The sequence below is a fragment of the Balaenoptera acutorostrata genome, chromosome 3 (assembly GCF_949987535.1).
Source record: "Balaenoptera acutorostrata chromosome 3, mBalAcu1.1, whole genome shotgun sequence".
Lineage (NCBI taxonomy): Eukaryota > Metazoa > Chordata > Mammalia > Artiodactyla > Balaenopteridae > Balaenoptera > Balaenoptera acutorostrata.
The window spans coordinates 119,099,012-119,123,380 of NC_080066.1; the positions used below are offsets into that span (position 1 = coordinate 119,099,012).

The 24,369-nt window shown below is 31.5% G+C and overlaps 1 protein-coding gene across 11 annotated transcripts in view; it reads left to right on the forward strand.

Moving 5' to 3' along the window:
- The window catches only part of MIPOL1 (mirror-image polydactyly 1), a 336,113-nt gene that overhangs the window by 59,082 nt on the left and 252,662 nt on the right, over window positions 1-24,369 (forward strand). For 8 of the 11 annotated variants that reach the window (XM_057543812.1, XM_057543811.1, XM_057543814.1 and 5 more), the window contains 3 exons: window positions 15,277-15,508; window positions 17,033-17,183; window positions 18,464-18,569. In XM_057543812.1, the coding sequence (XP_057399795.1) occupies window positions 15,277-15,508; window positions 17,033-17,183; window positions 18,464-18,569 (489 nt within the window). Of the gene's footprint in view, window positions 1-14,219; window positions 14,265-15,276; window positions 15,509-17,032; window positions 17,184-18,463; window positions 18,570-24,369 lie in introns of all 11 variants that reach the window. The other 3 variants (XM_057543815.1, XM_057543810.1, XM_057543817.1) reach the window with 3 other exon arrangements.

Genomic DNA, 24,369 nt, shown 5'->3' on the forward strand with positions numbered 1-24,369 from the left:
GGAAAGATGTTAAGGAACGGAGCTGCTGAGGCTGCTCTAAGCTGTCCTAGCTGCTGTAGGACACTTATGGAAAGGAAGATTTTAGGGCTAAAGACAGATGCATAAATAGTTTGCAGGAGGCACAGACGTGACTGAAACATCATTAAGAAAATTTGCATTTTTACAGACATTTTTTGGACATTGGAAATAGGAATAAGACATTCCTTTATATAAAGGGCCTATTAATGAAACATTATTAACGAATAAAGTTAAACAGGTAAATGTAGTATCTTTTAGTTTTGTGATAAGTGATATGTTTAAACAGTAAAATCTCACATGGTTATTTCTTTGATATCAGGGTTCATGGGATTTTTCATAAAGCACAGATTACTTCAAAGCTCTATCTTACAAATATTCATAGGCTGTTCTTGTAAATAGTTATTTTTATTTAAAGTTATCTTATTTTTTTAAGGAAATGGAGCTAATTAAAAACTTTTATTACACTTTGCATCATCTTAGAAGTTTTATTATAAGGAGTGCTGAAATGGTTATTCTTTTCCTAGCTTTATTTTAGAAACATTGCTGAAATATTTGATGTCAAAGAGTATGAGGTAAATAATGTTAACAGGTAAAACGATTACATTTTTCTCAGTTTTTGTCATTATTCTCAGTTTAGAAAATGTAAAGCTGAGGTTGGTAGGTAGGATGAGTGAAGACATCTACAAACTGTCTAGGTTTCTTTAGGTAGTTAAAAAAAAATCCTGAATGAATGAAATTTTAGGTTGATGAAAGCAATAGGTGAGTGAGTAAACATGTGTTGTCAAGCAAGCATTGGTAACATCCTCTGGCTTCTTAAGAAGTAAATGATGTTTTGTCCTTTCATGAGAGCTTTCTGTTTTTCAGCATTCTTTTTTTTCCCCTGCTTTTTAAGAAAAAAAATGAAATGGCACAAAGGACATATGCAAAGTTAACCCTCAGAAAGAGTCAGTTTATTACATGATTGTTTAGCCTTTTTTAGCATTTACTTATTATTTATTTAACTATGTAAGAAAAAACTCATGGGGGTCAGAAATCTCTTACAAGTAATTATTTGGAATAGTATGATAAATTTCTGGATAGCTCTTAAATTTTGGTGATTTTTATTAAATTAGCAGAAACATGGTTTAATTGTTTTATAGTACACAACAGTCCACTGGAAATAGTTTAAGTATTATTTATGAATAAACATGTCTGCCATAAGTATACATACCTACAATAATATAGGTAAAAATGAGGTCTGGATGCCAGTTAAATTTAGAATATTGTGAAACTTATTTAAATTTAAAACCTTTAGGGGTCAGTGTTCCCTAAGAAAGGTTAAAGAAGGTTACTGTGCCTACCCAAATTAAACATTGTTTGCTATGTTTTAAATATTTCTTACCAATTGAGGGTAAGAAATGGTAGGAATCATACAGCTTGAAGAAGCTTTAGACAAAAACCTTTCAATTTTATGAGTTTCTTTAATATTATTGTTAGGTTTATTATTTTAGGAAATTATATTTAATGTGTGTTTTATACACAGAGTAGTTATTTTCACTTATGTATTATCTCAATTTAGATATGAATCATATGTTTTTAAACTATTTTAAGCTTAAAAAGTGAGCATGATTCTAAATCATCAACTCATTTGAAACTTGAGAGATGAAAAACCTTCTAGAACTGCTTATGTCAATAGATTTCTTACATGTTGCAGTTTATTGGAGGCTAGCAAATATTTTTAAAAATCTTATCTTGCTGATTTAAGTAAAAAGCAACTGTTTTTATTTCTAAAGAGGATATGATCTTGTTTCCATGATTTTTTTGGTTTTTCTATCAAACAAAATAACTAGAACTAAAACGTAGCAAAAGGTAACTTACAAGTGGTTTGTTAGTTTCTTCTTGAGTCAGAATACTATTTATTTTTGCTTGGCAGTTGGAACCTGTGTGCCACCATCAACCTCTTTTATTATTGGTTCATTTATCTTTCTCTCTTTTCACAAAGTATGTGTTCTTTTTACTTTTTGCCCATATATTGTTCTGTAATTGAATTACATCTAAAACTATTGCATGATTTGCAAGCATTTTATAAGAGTAGACATATATAGAAATACCATGGGAAAACAACTAGGATGCTTTTAAATGTCTTTGATCATTATGACAAAAATTATGGAATCTCATATCATCTTCATAAACTATTTTATTTTAAAGCAGACAGGAAGGAAATGGCAACTTGCATAGAATGGACATCCATTTCTATCAGCGAGATAGCTGGTAGAAAAAAAATGATTCCCTAGACATTATGATTAGACCCTCCTTGAAATTCAAGGTTTTGAAAATATATACATAATTAGTCATTCTGTATTGAATTATAGGATTTGAATTGTATTTAATAATTGGCTTTCTAGTAAGTAATGGTATATTTTCCCTGAATGAGTAACACAATTTTTTTTTGTTTGTTAATTTTATTTTTATTTGTTTAAATTTAAAGGAAAATTGCACTGGAGAACTAATGCATTTAATAATTTCAGTGAAATGTTATAGTAGAAAGAATATAGGTTTTGGAACTAGATAGACCTGGGTTTTAATTTTTCAATCTTCTATTTACTACCTACCTGGACTTGGGTGGAAGTTTTGTAATTATTTTTAAGCTATGGTTTTCTTGTGTGTGGAATAGGCAGATACTTCCTTTAGGAGCATTTTGAAGATTAGAGATTGTGTATGTAAAAGCCCTACTACAATACCTGAAACAGGAAACGAGTTTATTTAATATGGGTTTCACATACCAGAGTAATTATTTTCAATAGTGTGGTGGTGATAATGGTTTTTATAGATGTTTATAAAAAAATAGATTGTTGAAGTATTTTACATGGCCTAGATAAGTGGTGGTTGTTGTCATTGTTATTCCATCCAGCTGTGAAAGGTAGGTCTACAAAAAAGTTTCAAAATTATTAAGAAACATAAATACTAGTATTTGAAACGGTTATTATTAGTTTTATAGGAAGTTTATTTTCTTCAGATATAATGTCCTCAATATCAGAAACTTGATTTCTTTTAAGTAGCATAGTTTGTATTTACTATATTTATATTTTGTAGAATAGAATGTAAAATCAGTTAATATTCATTTAGTGTAAAATCTAATTTTGTCTGTATTGAAATCCCAATTGCAATAAAAATCTTCAGACTAGTGATATCACACAATGTGCCTTTTCCTTTTGGCAAGTGTGAATTTAAGAATACATTTTTAATTTTCATTTTGCCATAGAAGGGTTAAAAAAAGAGCGTATCGAGGTCTGCTTAAATTTACTATTTCTCTCCATAGGACCTAACTTAATGGAGTACTGGTAGTTTCTTACACATGACCATCCAGAATATTTGAGAGAGTAGTTTTAGGACTACTGGCAGTGAGCCAACAAGGATTGATTCATTTCCAGAGGAAATGCTAAGGCTATCCTTAAAAGCATGATGGAGGTTATACTGTTTTAGAAAAAATTAATTTCTTTTTTTTAAAATAAGTTTACAAAATAAATGAGATTCTGGGTGTCTGTTTTTTAAGCTTGATATGAATGATTCTGTCCTGACTCTTGGCCTCATTAAGAAAATGTAATGGAAAACCAAAAAACTTTTATAAGGGCAACTTAGTTTTCTAGCTGGTTATGAAGTTTGTTAAAAACTGTGTTTTGAGACTCATCATTTCTGATATGAGTAATTCACATTTATGAATTTATGCCATAAATATTTTTTACTTTTATATTTTGGCAGTTTTTTAAAAAGACTTTATTTTGTAGAGCAGTTTTAGGTTCACGGCAAAATTGAACATGAAGTACACAGTTCCCATTATACCCCTACTTCATAACCCCACACAAGCACAGCTTCCCCCACTGTCAGCATCCCTCACTGGAGTGGTACCTTTGCTACAGTCGATGAACCTGCCCATAAATTCTTAATAAGGGAAAAGTTTGGGAGATAATAGGAGTCTTTCTTTATTTCTTTTTTTGTTTGTTTTTACTAAATTTAGAGTGTTTTAGGTAGGTCAGTTCAGGCTACACTCTTCACGTGGAATTCTTCCTACACCTTTGGTCCTTCATTTTATAAAAATGACAATTACTAAGAAGAATAAGCATGAAAAATGGTAAATTTCTTTTTTTAATAGGACTGCTTCTCCATTGCTATGCTATATGATCCTCTCTTTGTACAGCTTGTGACTATTTCTTTGGTTTAAGGAAACTCAATTCTACTTTTAATAAGCTCTTTTAAATTTGTTTGTGGCCATGAAAATATAAATATATTTTTTTGAAATAGAAAAGTTACTTGAATTTTTCAAAAGTTTTTTGCTTTGTTGTAAGTTCTCCATTCTTAAGTTTCTGAGCTCTTTGATAAAAGTCCTCATCCATTTCTGGTTATGGCCCTTTCATGCCAGAGCACTTCCTGGACCACATAGTTACGACACAAATCTCAATATAATATTATTGAATCTTAAATTTTCTAGAAATTCAAATTTCAGTGTATCATATTTAAGATGATTATTATGGTCTCCATAGTAGCTGCATTTGTCACCTTTAGCGTGATTACTGTAAAGTCCTGAGTGTGCATTGGCATTTTGTTGATTTTGTAGATCTGAATCAGTATACAGTGGTGTATAGACTGAATTTATGACCATTTACACAGTTGATTCAGGCTGTCTGGCTGTTTGTAGAATAGGACTGATGTGACTACATTTACTATTTTTGGTTATAAATAAATCTGGTAGTTAAAAATTTGGGGTTTTAGTACATGTATGTAAGTGTGTTTTAATCAAAACAACCTATCGTGTAAGACATTATTATATTTTGGGAAGAAGTTTCGGATACAAATTTTCTTTGTGTTTTGCCTTTTCTGTTTTTTGTTTTTTCTTGGGGAATGAAAAACAAATTTAGAACAAATCAGGCTATAAAATTTTGAAATTGGTTACATAGATTATTTCATAGTCTGAATGAATGATTGAATTAAAAATATTCTAATCTGTAGCTTTTGGGTAAAAGTGATAATTTTTGTCGCATGGAATAATTGTGCTGACAAGATGTAAGGTAAAAGTAATTATTTTAGAAAATTCTATTTGGACTTTATTTTTTGGGTGATTTTTGTCTTCACATATTGAAACTTTTTGGTACTTTAAAATCAGGGTGCTAGTGGATGAAAAGTTAAAAGTGATCAGTTCACAATGATAAAATTATACTTGTATAGTTACTGAATATGTTAGTTTTTGCTAATTAAATATTTTTTAAATTAAAAATCATATCCTTTTTAATAGTTTCACTGGCTGTACTTAAGGTAATTTGATGTACTCTAAAACATAGTAACATTCTTTGATTTTGAGCATTTTAATATAGAAATATAATCAAAGTTAAGCACAAAATACCTTATTTCCTTCCTTAATTAATATCCTGTTTTTTAAAGTTTTACCCCTTCTGTTCAGAATTTTCAGGTTAATGTTGATCCCTAACAGATTAGGATGGGTAGGGTTTATTTAGCCTTAGTTTCCTTGAACCAGCAACACACATTGGAGGAAATATGATAGGAAAAGCAGGACAAATACATCGTCCTGAAGCATTCAGGCTTGTATATAAATTCTAACATTTGGAATATGGAATGTATAATATTCTGTATCCTTTCCACAGATTAAAATAAGTGTAGAGAATTTACAATTTGAAAAAATTCCCATTTTAAGTAGATTAGATGAATTCTGAATCTTCATCAAGAAACCAAATGTTGCAGAATTTGAAGTCACTGAAACCTTTTATTCAATTGCTTTTAAGAGTTCAAAGTTAAAAAAAAATAATGATTTCAGTTTAGCAAATCTGATTTTTTCCTTTCAGAAACCTTGATTGCCTATATTTTATAATCAACCAGTATATTTTAACACCAGGATAGTGCTGCATTAGTCCAGGTAAGAAGAGCAAAGACAAAACAAAAATTTTCATTAAAAAGGAAGTCCTTGATCTCCTGAGAATGCAGTAGAGACTAGCATCAGAGGCTTCCTCTGCATTTTTAATAGGCCATTGGTCTCTAATAGGTTCTATATTGGTCTTTCGTTACCTTTTTCTTTTTTAAAGATCTCTGCCTCTCCCCAGAGTCACTTGAAACGAAAACATTATAATTTTTTCTTTTTTTTTACTTAGGCTTTTTTTGTCTCAGGTTTTCAATGCTGCTTTTAAAAGTTAAAAAATGCTACTAACAAGGAGCTGATGATGCTATGGTGCAACTAACAAGGCACTAGTATAATAGTCACAGCTGATTAATAAAATGAGAGTCCCTTCCTTTTCCTTTTGTTCCCTCCCCCCAAAACAAATGGTGAATTTGAATAAAACATACATCATTTGCATAGAAAGTTATGTAATGATGCCATATAGACTATAATGATTTCCTAAAACCTTGTATTTAAAGTAACCTGAATTACAATGAGAGATAAACAGAATATTTACCCATCCCTTATGAGCTGCTGCTGATATGTAAATTTATTCTTCTACTTTGCACAAATATACTTTTGAGCTACTGCTTAAACACTTTGAGGTCCTTAGTCAAACAGTTTTAATGATGCCTCCAATATTATGAAAGTGTGACATTTGATGAATGTCTCATATAGTTTTGATATCTAGGCACATGTCAACAAAAAAAAATTGAACATTGGTTTGTCATGCAACACCTAGATAATTTATAATTTTACTGTTTATATCCATCTTGACATTTTTTATCTGCCAAAGGCAGGTTTCATTTGGAATCTTAATCTGAGATTTATTTGGTGGATCTGGAAATCATAGCTTGGGTTCCCACAGGAAATGGTCCATCTACCAACAGATTAAATGGCAGTCCTGCAGTTGTTAGGGGAGCTCTGCATTTAACACACATGCATACTCATTCAGTCAGCACTGGGGAGAAAAATTAAAGTAGTAACCCAGGTTTAGGAACAATGTAGCTAAAAAGTCCCATATTTGCTGAATGACAAAGGGTTATATAGCAGCATTTCATTTTATTATTCGTGCTTGAATTTCTTGTTTGCTCTGTTGAGTCTGCTGACGAATACTAATAAATGCCTGCAACAATCCAGACGAGAGATGCCTGGCAACAAAGCTATGCGGTGGACCTCCCTGATCTTCTCCAGTTCACAACCTGACCTTTTGAAAAATTGGCTGGGCTAAGCTGCAGAATTTGGGTGTAATGGTTATTGTTAACTCCAGCTTTAGGATTTATTAATTTGTGTGATCAAGACTTACCTATACTTCAAAGTTTCAAAAGACCAAATACAATCATCCATCCATTAGAACTAACATTGTGTTTCAGTGATTTCCACTTGGTATCTGACTGGTGATTCTTCTGTTTTGTTTTCCAAATCTAAAAATGTTCTTAAATAAAATGAAAGGCACATATAAAAAAATAGTTTTTTTTCTCTCTTTACAATTGTTATTGGAAAAGTTACCTTCCATAAATGGTTTATGGAATTGTTGAATTCATAGATAATTAGTATGTGTTCTTACTTAGTAAACAAAAAATATATAATTATGAAACCTGTTTTACTTGCAGTGGTAGAAATTTAAGACTTACCTAGTTGATTCATATTTTTAATTACTTTATATAAATTATTCTTATAACAGGAAAATTGAAAAGGTTAGAAATATATAGTAAGTAGCCAAATAGTTCATATCATTGGGGAAAAAAGAGAATAAAGAGTACTGTTGTGCTAGTTAATCTAATTTTAGGATAGTTTTCACAATCATTTTAGCTTAAATGATATTTGCAATGGTTTAAATAGGGTGAAAGAATTTTTACAAAGCTTTAATTTATGCAATATGTTCATAAGTTAGGCAGTGTAAGGTTTAGGCAATTACACTATTATACTGTGCTCATGGCCTTCATTTGATGAAAGACGTTAAAATTTAGAAGCTGAAATGTTACAATAGAACAGTTCTTGCACAGAAGTGTGTTGAATGAATATTGATGTGTTCATGACTATTTCAGACTTGAAACAAACAAAAACTTATAAAAATTTGGTGTAGTACCACCACTTTAGTTTTTTAGTAATAAAACAAATAACAAAGTTTCAGTAAAGTGATTTCTATGACTAGTCAGTGGATAATTTGTAACATGGTACACTAAGCCTTTGAATTGTCTTAATCACAGATGAAATAACCTTACCAGTTCTTTTTGACATGTTTATTTAGAGATACAACCATGTATGGGAATGTAAAGGATATAGTTTATTTTGAATTCATGTCCAAATGAATAAATTATTGACATTCACAGCTTGCATAATTTTCCAGGTTAACAAACCTTTATCAAGCCTTATTTCAAAATCTTATAGCTATATCCATGCTCTCCCCCATCACATGTTTTTGACTTTCCTTCAATATATATAATACACCTTATCAGAATCACATAAAACTCTGTATCTGTGCTTTTCAACGTAACAGCCAATGGCTATATGTAGTTTTGGATGCTTGAAATGTGAGCAATGAGAATACAGAACAATGAAAATGAAAGTTATAGTACTTTTTTTCTTCTTCTTCTTATGGCTGGTCAAGCCGAAAAATAAATTGAAAACCCCCTGAGAGAGTATACAGTATCCAGGTAACAAGTTTGCATATTTTAAGCCAAGGATCCAAAAGTTACCTAATTTCTTGCGACTCCTAAATTAGAATCTCTGTAGGATAAGTACCTGTGGTCTACTAGCTATGATCCTGATCATATCTAATATCATGTGCCAATATGGTAGTGTTCAAATTATGTTACAGAAACATGTTATTTAAATTTCTTATTTTCCTGCCATTGGATTGAGTTTACAGAAATATACTCTGAATTTTCTTTCTATGAGATTGAATTTTCTTTCAGGATCTTTCTTTAGATTAGTGTCAGGATTTCTGAATTTTGAAGTTCTGTTACTTTTGTAATTTGTTAGTTTTATAATCTTATACAAACTTTATTAAACCATTATGTATTAACTACAAGTTTTAACCTTAAGTATTTTCTCTTTTTTGTATGTTTTTCATTGAATGAAGTAACATTTTATTTATTTTCCATGTTCATGTCTTCTGCTATTTTAATAAGAAAACTTTTTCTTACTATATTTTATTTATTCTTATTACATTTTAATAAGAAAATATTTTACTTTTAGCTAAGTAGATTCTTGCAAATAATAATAGCTAACATTTATTGAGTGTGTATTCTGTACTGACACTTTTCCAAGAGATTATACAATTTAAATAATTTAATGCTCATAATAACCTTTTGAGGTAGGTGCTTTTATTATGTGCTTTTTACTGATAGGGAAATTGATGAGAGGTTTAGTAATTTGGTAAAGGTCATACAGCTGTGTGGTAGAGCCAGAATTCAAACTCTGCAGTCAGTCTTCAGAGCCCATGCACTGTGGTTCTGCTTGGAAACTCTAAATACACCAGTATTCTACTTGGAAGGTCTAAACTTTGCTCTTGTACTCACTCATACTAAGTGGAACCACTATGATATGGCAAAAGTTTCTGATGTCCTTCTTTTATGTTTGGGGATGGAAAAACCCATATATGCATCTATGTGGAAAACTAACTGCCACACACGCATAAAGGAAGCAAATAGTCGGAAATATTTAGTAAAGGGAATAAAGAATATTTATACACACATACAGATAGATAATCTACGTGTAAGTCAGTTAAGGAATTGGTTAGGAGCAACTAGCTGATACTGTGTTGAAACTAATGTTTGCTTAGAAAAATTCTTAACCATTGAAAAAAAGACATTTGTTTAAAATATGGGACTACTATAGTACTTCCATCATGAAATCAAATTTACACTTATTTAATAGCAGAAAGTATCATATCATTTTGATGTTTTTATATAATGTAGTGATAGACAATATACAAAAGAAGCAATAAACGTGAGGTTTTTGTTCTTTTTCTATTTATAAAATCAGATGCTACGATATAAGTAATAACCTTTCCAAAAAAAGAAAAGATAGAGTGTAAAGAAGTGGTGACCAATTATGTTAGCAAGTGTCAGAGAGCACATTAACAAATTGCTTCCTTTATGGTTCGTTTTAGATACAAGTACCCCTGAGTAGCACCTGCATATGAAGGAGAGAGATCCATTTATTCGAATGTACCTGCCTATAGCACCTCCATTCCTCTTTCTCTTTTCTGCCACTGAGCTCTCAGGTACCTGAGATGTTGCTATTCTGAGTAACCCCTGTAGGATTCCCTAGAGACAATTCTAGCTCAACCACTCTGAAGAAACAGCTCTGTAAACAGTATTGACCCCTCAGGGGACCATCAAATCCATTTACACAGATACCAGTTGTCACAAACTATTTACAAAGCCAGACAGAACAAAATTCCCCAGCCTCTAAGAATCCCTATTTGATTCTAGCCACCTCCTCACTTCTATATAGTAGTTGTGAAGTAACAGTTATTTTTGGCGATGAGTTATGATTTCTTGGGTAGCATCAATTTAACTGAGTATATTCAATTAATTCAATTCAATCAGTTTAACTGACATTAATGTATAATTGTCTGGAGAATTGAACTCAAAAGGGATCCTAAAGCTTTCTTTACTAGGTTAGGAAATAGTATAATGCTGTTAATTTTCTAGACTAAGGAACTGAGAATTTAGTAGCAACGCTAACATTGGGATAGTTGACAATAGTAATACCTCCAGGAGTAAAGGGAGAATTTGTTAGATCATGAAAATGATCCATTGGAAACAGTATGAAAGTCACTAGGGAGATACAGGGTCTTCAAAGCATATAATACAGCTGGCCTAGGCACATGTATTAAGTATTAGGATTCTAAAAAATCTTTACTAAATTTACCCACTTTGCCCAGATGAATAAACTGTCTCTAACAATAGCAGTAGGTGGCATTTGAGGAATAGTGAGTAATAATCTTCCATAACATCATTTTCAAATGGTCACAGGATAGGTTTACATGGCAGTGATAGCATTAAATAATAATAGCAAAAATTGGGGAATATATTTGGTTTGAAGTGGTTAAAATTCTTATGTTCAAATAATGCAGTGTGCCTGCAGAAGAGCAAATAAATAAAGGGATTGATAGTTGTCATAAAAAATTTCCTGTTATTTGAGAAAAGAAAGTTCGATTTCATAGACTTATGAATTATGAAGAAGAGATTAATAACTTATTCTATAAGTTCCTATGGAGAAATGAATTTAAATAGTATTAATTCTGTTAGTCATAATGATGGAACAATTAACAATGACATTGATTCAACACTGAAGCAAATTACTAAAGAAAGTTATAGAGTTTCCGTTTCAAACCATATGAGAGAGATAGAGAGCAATCAATAGAATAGTTTTAAACTTTCATCTGCCTAGAGATGAATTTGAATCAGAAGTGAATTGTTCTTTAAAACATTTATCTTATCTTTCTATTCGAATAGTGTATGAAACAGACCTATAACTTCACTTTTTGTTGCATTTTACTGGTATATTTCTAATGCAATTTTCTTTCAAGTGATGGGGTAATACAGCATCTCAACTAAAGCTTTTAGTGGCATCATCCTGTTATCACTTGATAGAAGTCCTTCTTCTGGGGCTGGAGAGTTTAGGAAAAATAATTGAAGACTGAGTTAGAGTAACTAAATACTATCGTATTCTCTGAATTTAAGTTGAGCTGTGAATAAGATAAAGAAAATTTGGTAAAATGAAGTATGATACAGCAGTATCTTAAAATTTGACTTGAAAAGTCGAAGTGTATCATGCCAGCAACTTACTCTCAAATGTTTCAGAAAAAATTATGTATGTGTAGGTAGACAGACATAGAATAAATAATAAAGCAAGCATGGTAAAATGTTAACATTGAGGAATCTGGATGAAGGGTGTACAGTAATTCATTGTACTATTTTTGCAACTTTTTTATAAGACTGGAATTATTTCAAAGTAAAAAGGTAGAAAGAAATGACTGTTAACTAACATCAGTTAGCTTTCTCATCTGGCTCTGTCTTCTTTAGCATGTTTATGCAGTCAGTGAAGTCTTTTGCATTTGTCTTTCATTTCTCCTCTCCATTTCTTGCCATTTTTCTGAATGACTTCAGTTTCTTGAAAGGTGGCACTCCCTGTACCCTGATACCTTGACTTCCTCCTCTCCAAGTACCTTCATCATCAGTCTATTTAATCAACACATTCCCAGATCTACCACATCTTGGAATTTGTCTTTACAGTGTTACTCATTTTACAAGTTTTCACTCAACTATAGCATCTTGTCCTTTCAGAACAACAAATGTCTTTGTGTTTTTCCTAAAGCTATTTCTTCTCTTCTGTACTCATTCTTCCTGTTCTCTTATTCTTATAGTCTGTCAACTTTCTCTTTACTTCACCAAGCTCAAACTCTTTGACAGTTCATTACTTTGCATATTTCTGCTTGTCCTGTTTTGGAACAAATGCCGTTGTGAAATCTTCTCCGAATCTTCCAGTAGAGCATCAGGATGTCTAGCATGTTTTTTTTTGTGGTCTCTGTAGCCCTAGCATACTCCTTAGTACATTGTATTCAAATTACTAGATCAGTTTGTCTTCCTTCTCTTACTGTAGAGTCCTTGAGGGAAGAATCTGTTTCTTACCCATCTTTGTTTTCCCAGTACTTATCACAGGACATATCACACTGCAGCATTTCCATGGATTATTATTAAATTAATGAATAAATAAATAAATTGAGGGCATCAAACTTTCTATAGAAATGATCAAATTCTGATATCGGGTAATGCAATATGGCAGAGTAGAAGAGTATTGAGAGCATTCAGAGGATTTAAGCAATATTTGCTAAAACAGTTGGTCCAAAAAAAAAAAAAAAAAAGACTGGAAGGAAAATTTTATAAATCAGCTTTGTTTACTCTAAAGTAAAATTAAATTCTCAGTGGAAGAGTATGGATAGTTGTAGAGCAGGTTCCAGATATCTGGTGAACAGTTTCAGTTAGGAATCTAAAAGCTTTTGCTACAGAGCAAGGATAGAAACATCCAGAAACAGAGCCAAATCATACAGTATGAATTCTTCAAAAATATTAAACATTTAAAATTAAAATCCAGAAGTGTGTTAGAACTTGATGAGTTTATTTTGATAATACTTCAGGGGGTTATAATTAGTAGGATCCAGGAGGGATCAGTAAAGAGCCCTCTTATTGAGAAGGTTCCATGTCTGCTCTCAGTTTGGAGAATATAGTACAGTCACAGGTTAAAAGGCAGTGATTTACCAAGAGTTCAGGGATCATGAAATTTGACATTAGGTAAGCTGAAGTGAGAAAGAGAGCTATAAATCTAGTAACCAAATAGCAATATAGATATCAGGGATGGGGTAAAGTAAGCACTCACAGGTTAGAAATAAAAAACTGAAAGAAGAGAGATGCTGCACTAGACCCAGAAATACAGAGGTGAAAACATGGGACAAGTTGCAGATAATGGTAAGTTTGGTCTCAAAAACAGGTCACAGAGTCAAGACTTAAGATTCTGAAGCAATTGATAAGGTGTTGTCATGGGGAACTAGGGGCTTTTTCTAGCTGGCAATGCTCCTTGGCTTATCCTTTTACCTTCTGAAGAATCTTTGTACCTCATAAACTGGAGAATAGCATAGAGCCTAATAGTTACCTTCTGATATGCCCCTGGAGACAATTTTTGTTATTTTGATACTGTTTTCCATAACTATTTATAATTTCTTTCTTTGAATTGCCTATAAAGTTATATGTTAGTGTTAAAAAAGAGCATGGCCTGTTAATGATAGTGGTATTCCTTAGTGTCCATTTATAAAATTTTATAATACCTCATTCAGATTTGGGGGTACTAATACCAGCCTATTCTAGAAAAGTAGCATGATGAACATCTAAAGCAAATTAAGTGTTTTGAAATGTCAAGAACCAACAAATAATCTTCAGATACCATATTTGTTAAAGTTTAAAACAAAATATAATGAAATTTCATAGATATATCACAGTATGTAATTATGATAGCACTTTCTCCCAGTTTATTCCCACAAACACGGGGAAATAGAGAGTAATTGACCAAAAACGAATGGTTTCTGATCTAGCATTCAGCCACCAATAAGATAATATCTTATTATTTTATTTATTATTTAGAGCCAGTTTATGACTGGCTCTACCTAATTTCAGCATATATGTAAGCAAAGAATTTCTTCTTAAAGAATGAGTACCTTATTTATGTTTCCCATTTGTTTTTATTCTAAAACTACTCTTCTTCTGCCTCAAAGGGATTTTAAGTTCGGCAAGTTAAAGAAGGCATCATCAACAAGTAGGTGAGATTCACCTGCTTTTAAAAGTTGAAGAATTATTTCTGTTGGAAATAATAAAGTCCTAGTTACAATCAGTATTTGTGCCTGTTGATCTGATTTACTGGTTAAAAGAGTTTGTTTTGTGCACTTGCTTGTGTGTCATTTTCTCCCCAGAATTTCACTATAACATCAGATGTACACTCTTCCTTTGAAATAGCTATTATTTACTAGTTACAGCTTAAAATAACTAATATTTATGAGATAGCCAGGCATTACAAAATATTCTCTAATGTATAATACATATCTGATAAAATGGAAGGTAAAAATAATTCTCCTTGTATTATTTCCATTTTTATATGATGATGATTACAAAAATAATAGCTAACATTGATTGACGTGCCAAACACTAGGCCAGGCACTTTGCATTCATTAATTCTTAATTCAGTTAATCCTTACAACAACTCAAGTAAGTACTATTATGTGTCCATTTTGCAAACCAGAATCTGAGGTATGGAAGGGTGAAGTAATTTCCCCAAAGCTATGTGCTTGGCAAAGCCAGAATTTTAACTCAGGCCAATACCCAAACTCCATGCACATTATCATTTCACTGTAATCAGTTAACTTATTGCATCCTATTTTTCAAAATCTAGGAAAGAAAAGTTAATGTAGAAAATAATAACCTCTAAGTCAGTGGTTCCCACCCTTGATTGTATACTGGAATCATGTGATCACTCCCAGAGATTTTGATTTAATTAGTAGAAGATGTGGCCTGAGCTTGAGGATTTTTTAAAAATCCTCAGCTGATGTGCACTTAAGGTTGTAAACCACTGTCCTAAATGCCCACTGACTGTGGAAATGGAAATATTTGTGACAAAATCACCCTGTACATGTTTATCTGATAACAATAGGAGTAAGGTTAGTAAGTGCATGTTTAAAGCTGTGAGAGCTCTTATTTCCACAAAAATATTCATTTGATTGATTTAATATGTAATGATGGTGTTTCATATCTCATGTTTTTGTTTTGTTTTAAATGCAGACGTAACCCATGGTTATCTTGAACAAGAGACCACGGGGAGAAATAAAAGTACACAGCTAGATGAGCAACTGCCTGTGAATTCTAAGGGAAGCATGCATCAGAAATCCAATGAATTAGTTAATGAAGCTACTTATGAGGGCATAGAATTGCCAGAGCAGAGATCAAGGAATTTTCAAGTCATCAGTCCTCATCTAGGTGATGAGACAGCTTACTGCACTACAGAAAAGTCCAAGTGAGTGCTAGCAGCCTTAGATTTAGAAAGTAAGAATTGGGAGAACTCTTCCTTCCTTCCTCCCTCTCTCTGTCCCTCCCTTTCTTCTTTTTGATGTGGCCTAAATTTGACATATCATTAACTTATTAGAATTTGAGGAATCTAATACTAGAGTCTTCTACTATTTTCATTACATTGATATAATGTATCTAAATCACTGAGTGAAAAAGCACAAGGTGAGTTTGAATGAAGGTCATGAGGTTTTATATTTTTTTGTTGAATATTATTTTAAGTGACCTTTCATTAAGGATCTGGAAATAGCTATTAAGTTGATATTAAATGGGATATTATTCATCAGAGCCATAACCTGGCAGCTCCAAGACAAAATAAGCCCAAAGATATGATTTGATTTTGGTCAGCACTCTTCTTCATTTAAATGAATTTGAATGCTTTTAGAAGGGTTGTCTACTCTCCCATTTACCTTCCTTATTATTTTGCATTCTGTAGTTTCTACCCATTCACTTTATGTAGCTACCTATTTCATGAAGGGATTTGAATTTTGACACCTGTGACTTTTACCTATGGGAGAAAAGCACTTTGATAATTAGTCATGTACTATGAAAATACTGCTAAATTTAAAGATTCTCAAACTAATATAATTTATAATTATATTGAAATATAAATATTATGTTTTCAGTCCAGACAAAAATCATATTTTATGGAATACTTTTTAACGGAGTTTTACATAGGAATAGCTATTTCTATTTACTTAAAAATTATGAAATAGCTATATTAATGAATATTAATATATAATGAAGTAGATATATTAATATGTTCCACTTTCTTGGCAATCAGTTATATTCTTATCAAAGCGCAGTTTGGAGTACATTTTTGGGGAGTAGGGATGAATGAAGAGGTGATAAACTTTATAATCACATGGGAAAAGTAAATAATAGAGATTAGGCTAAAGTCATCTCTTTTCCCTTCCCTTCCTTTATAGTACTTGCTAACAAGTTAATATTGTTCTCAAATAGCATACACATTGTACAAATTTTTTTTTGCTTAAATGTTACAGGAATAAGTTTTCATTTTTAATGTTACGAATTTAATAATGAAAATATGATATTCTGTCAATTATAATGAAAGAATATTTATTGTTCCCATTTTCAGAAAAGTAAGAAATGTATCTAGAGTCCTGACAAGAAGTACAAATTGAATTAATATTCACAAGCCCTTAAAAACTGCGATCTTTAAGTATACTGAACCATGAATCTCTAGACATTACTAAATGCTTTTCACAGATTTAGCTCTCCCTGTGAAATTGATATATTAGCACCGCTGTGATATATTGTATATTAGCACCTCTGTGAAATTGCAATGTTTAGTCTTTTTCATCCATAGTATTTTCTTAATAGTGCATAACAAGAAAAAATTTAAATTAAGTAACTTTACATACTTACTGTTAAAATTAAATGTTTCCCCCATTTGAAGTGTAAAATGTATAGATCCTATATAGTTGAAATTATATGTATATTGTTTTAATAGTTTTCTTTATTACAGCATTATGGAACATAGAAATAATGATTTACATTACAAATGTATGATTCCTTGTCAAGTTACTTCAGACTTAAATGAAGAGGAGACAATAGCATTGCTTCTCAAAGAACTGGACATTCTCAAAGCAAGCAATAAAAAGGTACAATATAGAAAGTCTGATGATTGTACAGTATACTTTTAGCTGTTGACCTTCTAAGTTTGCTTTGTCACTCATCATAATTCAGTTTTATTGTGTACTTTAATCCTTTAACAGTAGCTTTATGCTGTTGCCATACCATGCCATTCACAGTGTGATTTGAGTTGAGACATGAGCTGTGAAAAGCAATTTCTTTGGTTTCCTGCCTTGGTGGCTTGCAATATCACTTCCTTTTTCATAGATGTGTGGTACCTAAAAAATTCAAATTTTACTTCATTGATTTCATGTTACTTTCTTAACTTTTTTTTCTTTTTTTTAGTAGTATCTGTGCCCTGTATTTCACCTCAATAATATATGTAAACTTTAAAGTAGCAAGGCTTGGAAATATTGTCATTTACCTTGTGTTATCTTATACTGCTACATTTTGTCCAATCCAATTTGTCATGTCATGTTTTATCTTTTCTGACTCTTTTTCTAGTTACATTCCTTTGAGCTTTAAATAATGTTATTAAATAATGTTCACTTTCTATGCTTGCCTTCTTTTTCTTTTTTTTAACCTCTACATACTTTTCTGATTCTAATATTCTAGTTGTTTGACCTAATCAAACTGAAGCATGTTGTTAAGAATGTTGATCATGTCTGACGGAAAACAGCACAAATGACATAAACGGAGGGAGAAATTAAAAAGAAAACATTTGGAGGGATCCTGTATGAAAGCCTGAGATATTTTCTGTATTTTCATTTACCAGCTGTTTATTACATGCCAATTATGAGCCAGGTGCCAATGCCAATTTAAATGGAATATGATGGCATAGCATTCTCAAAGGGAGATTTGTATCAAATATTAAGATTATTATCTTAATTAATTTTGTTTCAAAATATTAGAATTACTAAGAAGCTATAATTTGTGCTACCCATTATTTTATTATGATAGTCCCTTCCAAGTCTTTTGCTTTAAGACAAAAGAATGGATCAGATTGCTTTTTGCTGCAGTAGTTATTTTTAATAATAATGTTGTTCCTTCTTTAATTTCATTTGCCTATACACACACATAAATTAAGTGTATATTAAAATGTTTTTATAATTTCTATGTCATTTCAGGTAATATTTTATAAAATATCTTAAAACCTTACATTTTTTTTTCCCCTGGAGTTATGTATTCAGTAAGTTAATACAGTTATTCTATAAGGGTCTAGAGAAAAGCAAAAATTATCTTTGGGATTAAGTATATTTGTGCAAGAAATTTATTAGTAAGAATCTATGTTTTTTTCAATGTGTTTTAGCTTCAAGAAAAACTGACTAAAGAAGATAAAGAACAGAGAAAACTAAAGCTTAAACTGGAACTCCAAGAAAAAGCAACAGAAGCTCAAATTGCTGAAAAAACAGCAGGTATAGTAGATCAGTATTAACATATGGCATTCAAAGTCATACACAAGGTTATTATCTGATGTGCTTGGTGAATAGTAGCATACTAGCTTATTTGTCAAAGGAGGGAAAGCTCTGTCTTCTTTCTTTCTTTTTTTTTTTGGCTGCTTAGAAAATAGGTGGCTTTAACATCCTGGTACTGGTATTAGTGAGAGCTTTACCTGTATTCATACTGATTTGGGCATTAAATGCATTGTTAACACCATGTCAATCCAATCACAAAAAGGTTGTTTGTTTTGTTGGAAGGGCCTGAACAAACAAGGGGAAATAATGATTACCAGTGCCTCTACCTTTCAACCAGCAGTTCACATACCACTTATTGTTTTAGCTTGTTGAGAGGAAATACTTCTCCTTTGTATGAAGATAGTCATATATTCATTGCCAGTGAAAACCTACATTTGATTCAAAAATCTGTTTTGTGCAGTTAATTAATTTTCATCTGATGACGTGGGTGATGATGAAGATAATGTTTGCCCTGAAAAGATCTTTCCCTGAAGATAATGTTTTCTGGTAAAAGGTTGCCAGAGTTTAAGATTATAAATGAATGCCTGAAATATGTTTTGGAGTCTATCTTCATTCACAGGTCATGGCAAGGAGAAAATTTTTTAAATGTATCTGTGATGTGTTACAGATATGATCAGGTGATTCTCAGTTGTCTCTGATGGACTCTGTCTCTCTCTCTCTCTCTACATTTTATATATTATCCCTGTGACTCTCTTCCTCACACTGTTTTAGTGTGTTAAGAAAAGAGACATTTCATAGAATAGTAGAAATTAGCACTCAGAGGCATTTTATAGATCCCTTATTTTAACATTTTTATATCAATTGGAATGCTTTTAAAAAGTAATTGTATTTTGTGATTAGTTTGAAGTTATAATCATACTTTATAAATCACTTAACCTGGGACTTCGCTGGTGGCGCAGTGGTTAAAAATCCGTCTGCCAACGCAGAGGACACTGGTTCAAGCCCTGGTCCAGGAGGATCCCACATGCCTCGGAGCAACTAAGCCCGTGCACCACAACTACTGAGCCTGCGCTCTAGAGCCTGTGAGCCACAACTACTGAGCCCACGAGCCACAACTACTGAAGCCCGCGTGTCACAACCACTGAAGCCTGTGCTCCTCAACAAGAGAAGCCACTGCAATGAGAAGCCCATGCACACCAATGAAGAGTAGCCCCCACTCGCCACAACCAGAGAAAGCCCACATGCAGCAAGGAAGACCCAAAGCAGCCATACATACATAAAAAATTAAAAAAAATAATAAACCACTTAACCTGGTTGCATATGAAAGAATTCTGGTGTTTTAGGTCAGAGACATGATTAACAGATACTGTCTGTCTTCAAAATATTACCGTGCAAAGTAGAACATCACCATGAAAATATAACTAAGATGATCATAAATAAATACTCCAGCCAAATACCAGATGGTTGTTTTTCTATTATGTTAAACAACTATGAAATTTTTGTTTCTTTTTTAGTGGGGAAATATGAGAGTAACATATTTTAAGGAAAATTAACAGTATGTTAAAAATGAATAATTCAAATATAAATTTAGAACAATTTAGAAGTTTCTTGGCTTTTTATAATCAAATATGTATACTAATTGCTGGAATGGTATTACAAGGAATACATTTGTTTTAAGGTGTTTGCATTATAATTTAACTTTGTATGTGTCTTAACAGATGTAATTTAATAAGATTTAGGCCATTGTGATTTATTGTAAATCATGAATTCATATATCTGGGTAGCTCATTTATCTCTTGGAGGAGAAAATTCATTAAGCATTAATATTTACTCTTTAAACTTTTGTGTAATATAGCTAATCATATACTTTACATATTTATTTATTAGTATGTATTTAAGGGTTCCCTATTACTAAACAGTATGAATCACACATGCATAAAATGGAAAGAATTTGATTGCTTTATGATTCTTATTAACATCAAATTCTTCTCATTAATGACAAAATACTATTTTAATAAATGTTGAATGTTTGAAAGATGCTGAGGATATTTTTATAGCTTCCTAAGTTGATGAAAATAGCAGTGCTATATAGTTTCTCTGGCGCTAAGCAATCCTAAAGAAACATGTCCAACCATTTAGTTATAAAAATGACTCAAGGACTTCCCTGGTGGTGCAGTGGTTAAGAATCCACCTGCCAATGCAGGGGACACGGGTTTGAGTCATGGTCCGGGAAGATCCTACATGCCGTGGAGCAACTAGGCCCATGCACCACAACTACTGAGCCTGCGCTCTAGAGCCCGTGAGCCACAACTACTGAGCCCACGTGCCACAGCTACTGAAGCCCGCATGCCTAGAGCCTGTGCTTCACAACAAGAGAAGCCACCACAGTGAGAAGCCTGCACACCGCAATGAAGAGTAGCCCCCACTCGCCGCAGCTAGAGAAAGCCTGTGCGCAGCAACAAAGACTCAATGCAGCCAAAAATATATAAATTTTAAAAAAAGAAAAAAGTGACTCAAAATTTAAATCCCCTAATTTTAAAGTATAAATTTTCAAAATGTATCTTTACTTTTTAATGTTTTAGTTCTATCTTATTAAAAACTTTAAGATATTTTAATTTTAACCTTAGAGAGAATTATTATAATAGGTCAAAAGAAAAAAACTGAATTGTTTAAGAAATCCATTGGTTTGAAACTACAGGAAATTTATCAACTGACTCTTGGTAACTCTTGAACTTTTTCATATTTTCTCATTATACATGAATTTTTTAAAAGTTTATCTTAAAAAAGAAAGCTAATCTTGAAAAAGCTTATCTCCTACGTGATCAATAGTAACTGTAATAAAAAAGCTAAACACAATAACAAAAAAAAGTATGTTACTACCCTCATAGAAAGAGGAACATTATGGTACTATGAGTGCATGTGATAAATGTTTTATTTAGTCATATGAAAGAACAGAGAATCCACACAAGCGTGGATATTTGTTTCTATCACTGCTCATTTTTATATTCAAAATAAAAATGTATTTGCTAAAGTATATTACAAATGTGCATACACATACAAATATTATAGTATACTTAAGCAGAATATAAAATGTTTTAAAAGCCAAAATATTCCACATTAAAAGAAATACATGCTAAAATATCTCAGCATTGGAAATTGCAAATAGGATACAAAAATGTATGTCTATAGGTTTTTCAAATGTTAATTAAAATATGAGGTATTCTAAGGAAATAGCCATTTTCTTTGAGTATATTAAATGTAAAGATTTATATATATATATAAGAATATTCATATCAGTATTAGTTATGATAGCAATAGAATTAGAATCAATCGAATAATAAGGCAATGGTTAAATAAATTCAGGTACCTTTATGGTATGAGACATTGTGCAGTAATTAAAAAACGTTTTTAAAGAATATTTAATGATATGAAAAAAATTTTATGAATTAAAGTTAAGTGAAAGAAGTAGGGGGAAGCTGTATTTATAATTTCTGTTAAAAAACTATATACACATGTATATAATATAAAATGAGAGTCAAATTTTGATAGTGTTAATGGGTGTATAAATGCTTCAATTAACAGGATTTTTTCTGCCTTTTCAGGTTTTCTGCAGTGATTTAGTATTAGAAAAAGTAATGTTACTTTTAAAAGATGTGATTTTTTTTAAAGTTACTTGCTCTCTAATCTTAAAATAATTCCTGTGATAGGTTCAACACGTAAAGATTACATAAACCAACGTCATGTGAAATCCATGTGATAGCTTTGATCAGATCTTGCCATTTTACCTGTGCCATTTTTCTTGTCCTTCAGATTTCTCCCTTTTTTACTTTTATGTCTTTATTACGTAACTTATGTATATGTTAGTCCAACTTGTCTCCCCAGCTGATTGTATAATTTATAAGAATAAGAATCTTGTATAATCAAAACCGCATAAAACAAAATGTTCCCAGTACTTTGTGAGACAGGTTGAAGCAATGGGAAGACTATAAGCCTTCGAATCAGATGGACTAAGGTTCAAGTCATAGTCTTGACACTTAATACCGACCATGTGCCTTTGGGTAAGTTATTTATTAGCCTCTCCAGGTTTACTTCCTCCCATGTAAGATCTAAATATTAACTAATTTACCAGATTATTTTAAGGATTAGAGACAATGTATAGAAGCACCTAGGATATAACTGGTACTCAGTGAATTATAGCTAATATTAATATTTGATTATTTTTATCTTTATGAAATTCTTAAATCTTTGATAATGTCAGAAGTCATGAAAACATTTTTGTTCTGTTTAGCTTTTAATTTAAATTCATAGTTCACTGTGAATAGATTTTAAAAGGGAAATAAACAGAAAAGTGAAACAAAAAAGTTTGAAACGAAGGATTGGATGATGAGAAAAATTACCATTGAGATATATATATTTATTAGCATTTATTACATTTTACTTAAATGTGAATCTGAAATAAAAGAAATGGGATGCACAGAATTTGGGTTTTAATCTAATATATACCTATGATAAACCTTCATGTACACTGTTACAATAGCATTTCCTTTGCTTCCCTGTTAGTTTTACATAATGTGAATACTGTCATTATAATGTGATCTCATGAGAGTTGGAAACTGTTGTGACCTACATCATGATAAAATCTCAAATGGTTGACCTTTTTACCTTCCCCTACTTTTTTGACATCACCGTCTTCATCACCACCACCATTGATACTGTTTTTATTAGGTGCTTAATAGGGACTATGCTAACTTCTTTAAAAATTAAAGGAATATTTATTGAGGGGTTTTTATGTACTAGGCACTGTGCTAGGCACTGAATATGCATCAGCAAATAAAACAGATTTGGTATTTCGAACATGTCTTTTTGTTTGCAGTCACTTCTCATTCATAATACACCATTGTAGTAGATAGTGGTTAAATGTTTAGACTTTGGATTCAGACCTTTGTTCTAATCTTTCTACTGCTTATCATGTGTAAGTGACAGCCTCACTAAGATTTGGTTAAAACCTACCTTATAGTTTGGTGACGTTTAAGTGAGATAATGTTTGTGAAGTGCTTAACCCATTAGAAAGCACTCAATAAATGGTAATTATGATGATAAGGTGATGATGTCACCATCGTGTTTTCTCAAGACTTCTTGATCTAATAGGGGGCATATCAAAGTGTAACTAACATAAATAACTATCTCATAGCTACTTATGTATGGTTTTGTTTCACAAAGAATTGATATGTATTCCTTGTTAAAAATATATTTTATTTACTTCATCTTATCCACACAGGTTTTAGTTTTCCTTGACTTTCAGAATTAACCTTATTTAGAAAGTTTGAAAATATGAAAAAAAATTTTACATCTCTACAAAAAAGAAAATAAAGGAATTTGATAAGTAGGTCTTATTATGTTTTAACTCATTAAATTATATATGTGGATAATATGATTTGTAAATTGACATGTATGACCTTCAAATACTAGGGGATGTTTTAGAGAAACACAACTGAAACATTGTCTCTGTCCTTTAGGTAAATGTCTTTTCTCATCTAAATAAAATGATTAAACCATGAATACTTCAAAAATTCTTTTATTTAAATTAAGTTTGACAGTGAGAGATAGTATTGTATGACCTGATCTGAATCCATTTAATTTAATCACTCTTACGTGAGTGACGTGGTTATAACTTTTAAAAATAATTTGTTTAATTAAGCCTTTCATTTTTCTGAAACAGTCTCAGTGGGCATTGTCTAGTGTTTAATGTCACTTAATTTTTATTAATCTATTGCATTTACAGTATACAGATGTGTAAATT